At 39.9% G+C, this 10,866-nt stretch overlaps 1 protein-coding gene and 1 pseudogene across 2 annotated transcripts; one reads left to right on the forward strand and one right to left on the reverse strand.

Annotated features, from left to right (window-relative positions):
- Positions 1–28: 28 nt before the first annotated feature.
- On the reverse strand, positions 29–5,554 carry LOC107742123 (GRB2-associated and regulator of MAPK protein 1). Of its 2 annotated transcripts, none has more exons than XM_016555013.1 (6): positions 5,231–5,554; positions 4,135–4,275; positions 3,421–3,551; positions 2,001–3,179; positions 1,345–1,514; positions 29–1,233 (listed from the first exon to the last, which is right to left on the reverse strand). In XM_016555013.1, exons 1-6 carry the CDS (start codon positions 5,349–5,351, stop codon positions 381–383), a joined length of 2,595 nt encoding a protein of 864 aa, XP_016410499.1. In that variant the 5' UTR covers positions 5,352–5,554; the 3' UTR covers positions 29–380. The 2 variants fall into 2 exon arrangements, with proteins under 2 accessions (XP_016410499.1, XP_016410498.1); XM_016555012.1 differs by having other exon boundaries at positions 4,135–4,281.
- A 1,099-nt stretch (positions 5,555–6,653) lies between these two features.
- The window catches only part of LOC107742142 (neutrophil cytosol factor 2-like), a 5,009-nt pseudogene continuing 796 nt past the window's right edge, over positions 6,654–10,866 (forward strand).

Consider the following 10,866-nt stretch of genomic DNA (forward strand, 5'->3'; position numbering starts at 1 on the left):
ATTTGTTCAAGTAATAAAAACCACCTAATCAAGTCAATCATCTTTATTGATCAACAACCAAAGAAATGTAGGCCACAGTTTGGGTCAAAATATCTTCAGGTTTTTCAAAGGCTTTGGGTTTGAGCAAATAAAAGTCTGTTGTGCAGGTACCATAAGGTCAGAGATTACATAGAGATGGGTACAGGTTAATACACAAAGCAATTAATATATAGATTTATATACATGTATATATTAAACAAAATGGCTATTAAAATCATTACAAGACTGCATAGCATTGAGATACAAAACTGTCTAATGCAATACTGAAGGCCAATATTTACGGCTGCATCGCTCCAGCAAGTTGCATGTGTTTTGCTCTGGACTGACTTGCTTGTTCAGCCTTACATTTTGGGCCTCCAGCCATTTATAAACTGCATGAGTTTCTTCACTTGAAGTTTGCTTAGCTTAAAGTCTTCTGACAGAATCTCCTCGGTTAGCTGCAGGAGCAAATTTCCATCAATTTTTTCCTGCACAAACAAAGAGACAACATCATCTGACATACCAATGAACCGTAGTGACTTAGAGACCTCCTCAATGGAGATACCTGATAGATTGCTTGGTGGCTGCCAAGACAACCCTGTAGCTACAGGATACGAAATGGGAAACACATCTGTAGTGCCGTGATGCGGTCGATCGAGCGAGCAGCTTTTGGACTCAAGTTCCAGAACATCCACATCAGCTGTGACTGTAGTAGCGGGATCTGCATCTTTCTTTGTATCGTTACATTTATGGGGTCTTGGAGGCAAGATAGGGCAGGACTGGTTTTGCTTAGTGTTACATTCCTCTGTGGATTTGTCTCTGCACATTTCCATGGTGTAGCTGGTGGATCTGGTGCAAAACTGGGCAGACTGGGAAACCTGTTGAGCCTTGGAGGCCGCAGCGCCCCCCTCACTATTTGCTTGCCTGTTGAAGTCTAACAAACCTGAGGGACAAGCCTTAGGAGTACCAGGGGTCCTCTTCCGAGGATAACTAGAATAACTCCGGCAGTGGATCGTCGGGAAGTCCTCACCTTTATACGAGTCTGCACCATAGAAATCGTTTGGCCAGGAAAGGCGGGAGAAAGAGGCATTGACCGAAGGATTGAGGCAAGGGTGAGGCTTGGAGCCTTCACTGGCATCTGGTCTGATCCAGTTACATGGGTAACATGCATGGTTCTGATCATCTGACTCACTCTGAGACTCACCCTCTCCACCTCTATTGAGAGATGGAGAAGAGGGAAGGGAGAAGAGGATCGTTCAGTCATAAGTAGTGCAGTTCACATAAAACCAATATCCATTTTGTCAATCAAAACAGTGCATAACTCACATGTGGTGTAAGCCGGATGAATAATAGGATAGTGTTGGGCTTGGGGAGCGGGTTTCTGTCTGACGTGGCTTGGCAGGAGGGTATGGCACTGTGGCACTGCTTGAGCCTGCATGCTTGGAGCTCCGCGGTGGAATAGGTGGAGCGTTCAACAACCGGCACTCCTCCTTCACCTGCAAAGGCAACAAGAAAAAAAAACTGTATGCTCTAGAAATGTGAATATTACAATTACTTTATTGGGGGAGTGAATGAACACAGATATAGATTTCTTGAGACAGGCTGTGCAAATTGATCAAATAGACCTTGAAAACATACTAAATGTAACCTTTGCTCCTACTTGGAAAATAATTAGACCTGTAGTGACTGACCAACAGAGTACACAAATAAGTCACTATGTAAGTCCAGAATAAACTTTGCCTTATCTGAGAGTGGAAAACAGACAAATAACCTTAAAATCATGGATTTTTTTTTTTTTAAACGGGAGAGTCAATGAATGAGGATTTCTACAAACACTTTAATGTAAACTTGATATCAGGGTTCCCATTCGAGCAGTAGTTCAAGCAGTGATTCTTCCAGTAGTGTGAGTTTTACTGGTTAAGGATTTTTAAAAATAATTTTGATTCAGAATATTAAGATTCATCTAGTATAAATGAACTCACAGCTTCAGACTTTGGAGGCACCGGAGGTGGAGGTAGATTGACATCTGCACCAAGCAAGGCGTTTGTGGGGCCTGCTGTGGGGTATGGCAGTACAGTCGTGCAGCCAGAGACAGTTGAATTTCGGACACCCTCGATGTGGTCTAGCACACATCCAGGGTTCATAACATGATCCAACCAAAGTTCCTCGTACAGCACATCTGGTTTAAGGGAGCCAGAAGAACTCTCCTGCAGCTCAGGGAACAGATAATCTGCATCCGGAGGTTCTGCTGGCACACAATCTCCACATAAGCTTACGCAACCCTGAAGATTCACCTCGCTGTTCCCATGGAGATTGTTACCGTAGACACAGACAGACAGGCGATGAAATGACTGTGTGAGCTCATCTCGGGCTGAGCTTAGAGAACTTGGCAAATTCACATGTGAGGGGCAGCCATCGCTTTCGCTGCTGTTGCAGATGGCACTCCCACTTCCCATTCCACCTGCGCTACTTTTTTTCGGGCTTTTGCCATCCTCAATCCAATCCACCCGCACATCACGGACTGCCCTAGAGTAGTCGTCAATGTCGAACTGCTCCTGGCAGTAAGCAAACCAGCGGTGGACCACAGTCTCCAGCCAGGCTTCTCCTTGAAGCAGCCCTTCAGGCACCAGTAAACGAGGCAGTGCTGTGGACACGTGCAAAGGGAAGTGCACTGGCAGTAATTTGTTCGAACGTAATGCACAACACACCACCACTGTCTTGGTCTGGATGTTGACCAGCTTGTATCGGTGGCCTTCACGGATCAAATGGAGGTCATGCGGATTACGTGGTGGGCTGCTGGGCACCATGACATTCACAGGTAACCTGGTCTTCTCCACAATTGTGCGAATAGTGTGTTCTCCTTCCTGCATCTGTAGCTCCAGTGGGGAGCAGGTACTGAAGCGACCGCGGCACTGGAAAGGCAGGCTGATGCTCTCGTTGGTGCGGTGGTTCATGCAGATAAGGCAGGGCATCTTTCCGCGGCCATGCTTACTGATGGAGTTAAGCTTGCCGATGCGTTTGAAGATTGTGTTGAGGCGTGACTTTTCTCGTGATGTTTTGGCATAGAGGATCTCAGCCTGGCCCATTAGTGTCAGCTCATCCCCAGTGCTCAGCGTGATGTTGTACACTTCCGTGTCCTCATTGGATTCTCCTGACGCCATCTGGGAGAATGAAGACAGCAATTTGAACAGCTAAACTAAAAATGTATTCTAAATAATGCTAGTCTTACAGAAGACCTTGGACTGCTATAAATTTTGAAATGTTGAATAGATATTTCACATTACACACACAATGCCTGAGAACCATTCTGATTAAGGCATATTAGGTTATACCAATACTAAGATACATTAGTGCAGGGGGTCTAAATCAAAAACAGTGCCTGCTGCAAGCACAAAACCAGACCTTGACATTGAAGGTTATTTCCTCCATGACATAAACTCGCTCAGGGAATGCTTTGGCCACCTCCTCCACGCTGTTAAAGTACTGGACTGGCTCCTTAAAGTCCCTGTCCTGCTCCAGCAGCTTAAACTGGCCTGTAACAAACAGCAAACAGAGCAATTTTGTAACCTCATGACATCATTGCCATGCTTTCATATTATATATACATTACTTTTTAAAAAAATGTAAAATATACATCATTTCATGTAGATGTTGTTTGGCCATTTCAGTTCAAAGTAAAGAAATAAAAGTAATTATTTCAATTTGGGCACGTTGAACTGAAAAAAAAAAAACGTTTTGCCAAATTATCTAAAAATGCTGCAACAGTGCAATAAGTACATAAAATAGACAGTTTGCTAGGTCTGTATGAACCGAAACAAATCCAAATTCAGAGGAAGGTCTTTTTTCCTTAAGTGGCCAACTGGACCCTCTCCATAGCCAGAGGAATGTCAATTATGAAGAGACCAATTAGCTAATGCACTCCAACTAAAAGCAGATGGGAAATACAGCAGCACATTTTTGCTACTTCTGTTTTAATAAGTAGCAAGAAAACAGTGAATCTTAGCAGACTAACTTTTCTTTCTTTTGCCTTCTTTTTGAAAATACATAGTGTCAGAAAGAACTAAAGACATTTCTAGATACAGTACATGCTGCACTACAACAACTGAGTGGCCTTACCCTCATAATGGACAGGGATCTCGATTTTCGGTCCGATGACATAATGGCCCTCCTCTAGGCTATGGGCGGTAATTGTGGTCCATTGCCGGCATGAATGAATCAAGAGGTAGTCATTTTCTCTCAGCCCTTCCACCGATTCCCCTGAGGCAAAACAATATCACATCAGTATGGAACAGTGACCTTAATAGTGTAATTTTGTAAAGATGTATGAAAATCATACAACGGTGCAAAAAAAAATTACAGTTAAGTGGTGCTTAAAGGTATAACTGTCAGCCCACTACAAAACTGATTTCAAATAACATGAAGGGCATAATTGACTCATTTATATACTGACAAGATATAGTATTTGTAAGTAGAGCAATCACAAACTAATATGAGAGGTGAGATGGGTGTTGTGTCTGTTGTACCCAGTGAGCCCTCATAAGAGTTCAGTTAGAGAGTCTAATGATAGTGTCCCAGTTCCCATAATGATAATGATCTAGTTCCCCTGACATTATGACTTCCTCCATCTTTGCACAGAGCACAGCTCACACACAACAGCACTTACATTGCAATCACTTTATAATAAAGCAGTGATTAACAAACAACTTAAGTTATCAGACTATATTACTCGTGCTTTACGCATAGAATTTCTCGAGTATAAGCTTCTTTCTAAAGTTTCAGAATTGAGGGTATTACGGGGATCGCTGTCTAGTTAGAAAAATCAAAGAGGTTTTTAATAGATGATATAACTGTTACATTAAATGTTATGAGGCCGGTGTTTGACTGCCTGGAGTCTGTTATTTAACTCTGGCCTCTAGCTCATTTGCGTTAGCTTGCTAACATCTATGCATCTCTTTTTCGCGTTTTATTTGGCTGTTTGGTCTGTATCCGAGTCAGAACTACTACAAAATGCATCACTTTTGATGTCGACTGTGTAAGTTATGTCAGTAAAGCCCTCCATTCAGGTATTCCGCTGAATGTGTTCATGGAGTGAAGGGTCGCGTTAGCTTAGCGCGCAAAGCGCTAATTATTGGAATTCCACAGGAGCGCAACCGCCCACGCGCAGCTGCCGCCGCTGCTACACAACACCAACACAACTCATTACAAACCTTACCGCTGTCCAACTTTACAATCTGTGGTAGTCTGTAGGCACTAACAAGTCTATCCAAGGGTAGTGTCGTCGTACTCAATGTTACATCTTTCAAACTGTTGTAGAGCATTAATCCAAGGTCCATGTTAGCTTGCTAACATCAGCACGTTAACCCACCGCAGCATGCATCTGCAGTGAAGAATGGCTCTTTCATGGAGAAAGCTTCGTTAGATGTCCTTTTGTTTACTCAAAGGCAGTCGTGGATTGAAAGTGAAGTCATGTCAGCCGATTGTCTATTTGTCTATTTACACTGACAGGAAATGCCGTGAATCCCAACCGTAGCGATCTCGGAGCTGGAGTGGCTATTTCCTTTTCCCTGTCGCTCCAGCGGTCGCTCGGGCAACCAGCACCATAATGGCTGTACCTTGTTTTTTTTAACTGACTTTTCAAAAGACATTTAACAAACAACGTAAATACACACGCAATTTTTTTTTCTTTTTTACATTTTATATATTTAAATAAAATTCAAGGGCTGTTTGGAAATGAACAAAATGTTTGAATCACTCACAAATCTCCTCTGCAAACTTATAACTTAGTGAGGCGCACCTCTGCTGAGGGGTACGAGTGTAATACAGAACAAGACTTTTAATTTCAAAAAAGTATTCATAGATGTGTACTTCTCTGAACTGGACTCAAATATCACCAACACAAAAGTATCATGGTCTTTTGGACATAGTATCATGCTGACAGTAATGTTTTGTTCTGTTTTCGTTGCCTTCCTGAAAAGTCAAGCTACCATAGAAAGACGTTTAGGATAGTGATGAAAAGAAATTTAAAAGAATTGAACACAAATAAATATACAGATGATCTCATGACCCACATTTTAAAATTCAGTGCTTTGCTTGTGTACTGATGTCAAGAACATTGCATTGATTAAATTACCTCGCAGAATGACTAAAAGTGAATTAAGCTGAATGATAAGTGATTGTGAACATCATAAGAGCCTGTAGGAAAATAATGTGATTGTCTTTATTTGGAATATGGTGATGAAGGACATTCCAGTTGCTGTAGACAGAGCATGTGAACCTCTTTTTTTGGTAAATACTTAACCTTAATCAGAAAGTGATGTCTATTCAAACTTGACCCTGGTTTTTAGGAAAGGTTGTTTTTTTCAGGCACTGCAATACCATGTAAATTCCAAAATACATTGGTAATCATTTAGCACCATGGTATGCATGAGGGTATCATGCATGTTTTTACCATTTGATACAATCATGACACCACAGCACTTTTTTTGTAAGATGTGTAATATGTGCTTCACACCTATAAGCAACTAATAATATAAGTGCTTGTTAGAAAAGAAAAAAAAACTTTTTAATCCTTTAATAATAATTATGCCTTACTAACACCAAATAAGTGAACTTACTCAACTGGCAAGTGAGGAAACAAGAAATAAAGAAGCAAGTGACATATGGAGCTGATCACGTCCTCTCTCTCAGAGCATGGGCTGGGCCTATTCTCTAAGAAAAGTTTCAGATTGCCTCTGCTGGGCTCACAACAGAGAACAACAGCGTTCATTTGTTCATTGCTAATAGTCTTCTGAGGAAGCATGTCATTTGTAAGCACTCTCCGTCAGTGGGACGAGGCCGTGGCTTGTGTGGAGCAAAGAGACCCAGACTCTGCTCTCAGGATATTCCTCAACATCGAGAAGAAAAGCTCCAAGATCTTCAACATTGGCTGTCTTTATTTAAACAACAGTTAGTTAGATGAAGCTGAAAAGGTACGGTTACATGGCAGATTCTGTGTTTTATGCTACTTAAGAAGCAGTACATTTAAATAAGGTATTTTCTTGACTACTGTGCTCTTTGAATTATGATTTGACAATGTTTTTGCTTTTTTTAAAAAGCTTGTGGCTGTAAAAAGGAAGTAAAAGTGGTTTCACTCTTTATGGGGAAATGTATTCCTGTTATACATCTGAAGGCATTTGATAGAAGTATTGGCAAAGATGAGCACCTGGCTGCTGCCTTTTTTCAGAGAGGAGTTACATTGTACAAAAAGGAAAGGTAAAGCCATTACCATCTCTTCATTAAGAAATATTTTACGCCACTCAGATAGTTCAAGTGTTCTTATAGAGGGGACTACAAAACGCCACATACTGTCTCTTCGGAAGAAATGTCTTGACACTTTATTAAAATGTTCATAATTGTATCTTCAGGTTTTCCAGCAGGCGTTTAAGCAGTTACGAGGAAATCAGCTAATAGATTACAAACCTCTAGGGCTGAGATAGAAACTCTATGCTTGTGAGGTAAGACCAGGGATGTGCCACACATTGAACATTTTATGTGCACAGAATCTTGTTTTTTTTACCTTTATTGGTTTTATTCCTTAATAGTTGTGGTGTGAGTGACTCAGTTATTCCAAGAGTGAGTAGTGTGAATGATTGATTTATTCGCAGTGACACACTTGATGGGTTAAGTCAAATCAGTCCACTCTCTGATATGGTCATTTTGTCATATGCGATTTAGGTGCTGCACAACATAGGAGTAGTACAGGCTCAGTTGGGAAAATGGGAGAGAGCTCAAGAGAATCTTCTTACTGCACTGAGCCTGAGGGCAGATGACAAGTTCAGCCATATTGACCATGCTCTGGAAGCCATACTGGTATGTAACTGCTAAAGTTGTTCCACATAACATAATTATCCATCCTACAATTTTAAACAGAAATCACTGAATAATTTTGCAGTTTTTGCAGTGATATAAAGCCAGTTCTGAAGATTATCTCAAAATAATTGTTAGCATATTGTTGTTTTGTAACATATTGCAGTTTTCCTAATTAGAAATTGGTGAAATTTGATGTTGCATATTAACTGCTTCTGGGTAGGTTTTGTGGGAAGTTGTGTAAACTGCAGGAGGGGCAAAATTTACAAGACAGATGACTTCTACTAGTCACCAGTCATCCTTCTACATCCTTGTACTTCTTGTGACATTCTTTGTAAGAATTTTAATGACAAATTAATGACATTTTAAAATTGTTGCACCAGCATACCGTTATTTGAAAAATGAATAAACAAATCTAAAAAAAAACAAAAAAAAACTCTGTTATATTACACTGATGAGCATAGTGCAAAACAGCTTGAACTGTATGTGGTTATTGTCTTGATGTGTTGTTTTAAAATTGATAAACACTGTGATTTCCTCTTTTCAGTAGCAGAAGCTCTTTCCTTTGGTAGAGATTCAGGGCTGCTGTTCAAACCCAATAAGAACTATGTGGCAGAGCTGGAGAAAAAGGACTATCTTGGAAAAGCCAAGGTACCCACCATCCCCATTATCACATCAATACAGTGTGCAATGTTACTGAAGAGATCCCTTTTCTGTTTGGCCAGTAAATTGTTTTTTATTTATAGGTTGTATCTTCTATTGTACCCGCAGATGACTTTTCTGGGTTTGCTCCACTTCAGCCTCAAGTAAGTAATGAAGTTCTTAACATGTTAACATAAGAACAAAATAAGCATAACAGAGAGAGGTTTGAAGACTATGTTAATGATAATCTAATGTTCAAAACTGTCATTTTAATGACCACAGGGCATTACTTTAATTTGTGTATTGTTAGGTTGACAATGTTCCATCTACACCAAAAGTCCCAGAAGTACTAAGGTAAGACTAGTTTAGCGTCATGGACATATATATTTATAGAACAATATTTAATGGATCTTAACCTTAACTCTTTAGAGCTGAAATATATTTGCAGTTTATAGAGTTTTTGTATTGTTTTGTCCTCTTGTTTTACATAAATGTCATTATCATCAGGGTATTTGAAGGTGAGCCACACACTGTTCTCTATGAGTTTTACCCTGAGACCAAAGAGGAGCTGGCTGTGTTGCCTGGCAACATTGTCTTCGTTCTTCAGAAAGGAGCTGACAACTGGGCATCTGTTGTTTTCAATGAGAAGGTATATTTTGTTAGATTAAAAATAAAAATGTATCATAGAGGACAGTACAATGAGAACAGAAAATTATGGAGAGAGGGAGGTGGAATTATACATTGAACAAAAAATAAATCTCCCAGCCAGTGTTCACTGTCAAGAGAACATTCCAATATCTTGCTAATGTAATCAACACGTGTTCAAAGTAGAAATAATGCCCTATTTTCTTTTCTCTCTCTCTCTCTCTCTCTCTCTCTCGTTATTTCCAGCGGGGTCTTGTACCTTATAACCAGGGATGGGCAGTATTTCATATACATGTATTTAAAATACGTATTTGAAATACAAAATACTATTTTGTATTTTGTATTTGAAAGCCTTTGGCAAAAATCAAATGTAATTTGTATTTAAATACATTTAAGATTAGTATTTTTGTATTTTCAAAATACATAAAATACTGTGTGCCAGTCAACCTCTTTATCAGGGTGCTGATTTAGTTCAGACACACCCCCAACCCCAACCCCAACATTCATCACGTGAGCTGCAGCTGTACAGCTTCCCTGCTTATAACTTCCTTGAACCCTTGGATATTGTTACAATGACATCAACACCAATGCAGGTACAGTAATTGCATTTTGAACAAATATACAGTATTGCAAACAGCAATAAGTAGCTAAATGTTGGGAGTAAATACCAAAATACAGGCACACAGTAATGAATTGTATATAGATTTATCATTCAACCCTACTTTTGATGCCTTCATGTGCACCTGGGAAAGTCGTACCTCTGAGTCGGGCATTTGTCATTATGATAACACGGAAGTAGCATAAACAAACATGATGACAAATTTTCATTTCTATCACTTACTTACATGGGATCACAATAAAATGTTTTTGTTACATAAAGCAAACCATTAAAGTTGTGTGATTTGTCGATAGATAGATCATAGATGTCAATTCTCTGGCAACTATCACCTGAAATTACAAGTTTTTCACTTGTCTGGTAAATTTGACTTCCCTTTATCATTTATGTGCTTGAAACTCAGAATTCTGATTCCACTTGAAGGGCACATATTTCATAATAATCTTCATTTATTATGTCGTTTGTAGAAATCCATGTCATCGTATTCTGTCCTCCAAAAACCACTTTTATTTCCTCACATTACAGCTAAATTACTTTTTGTGTCCTACCCCAGATAGCAAAATGACTCCGGAGCGGATCCGCCCCGGAGTCACCACAAGCTCCGGAACGGATCCGTATCGGAGTCCATTTGCACAGCGCAATGGATCCGGAACAGATAAGGATTACGGATCCGGACCGGATCCGGTCCAGACCCTACCCGGATCCGCTAATAAAGCGGTTCATCTGGCCCGGACCCGTTCATGAAGTAGCTCATCCGCCGTTGATAAAGAAACGGATCCGATCAGGACCCGCTGATTAAGTAACTCATCCGGACCGGATCTGATCTGGACCCGTTCATTTAGTGGGTCTATACCTTATTTAAAATGGGTAATCTGGCCAAAACTAGCTATGGAAATACCTAAAATAGAGCCAACAAACATTATATAGACTAGACTGCTCTATAAAAGTGTAATATGTCTCCCTTTATTAATATTAATAAACCATAAAATCATTCAAAACTTGAAAAAATCTAAACTTTCCTTGGCCAGTAATAATGAAACACTCTATAAAAAGTAGGTAATTACAGGAAGAAAAATAAAAAATAAAATGGAACCACAAAT

The sequence above is a fragment of the Sinocyclocheilus rhinocerous genome, unplaced genomic scaffold (assembly GCF_001515625.1).
Source record: "Sinocyclocheilus rhinocerous isolate Xijiao unplaced genomic scaffold, SAMN03320098_v1.1 scaffold256, whole genome shotgun sequence".
Classification (NCBI taxonomy): Eukaryota; Metazoa; Chordata; class Actinopteri; order Cypriniformes; family Cyprinidae; genus Sinocyclocheilus; species Sinocyclocheilus rhinocerous.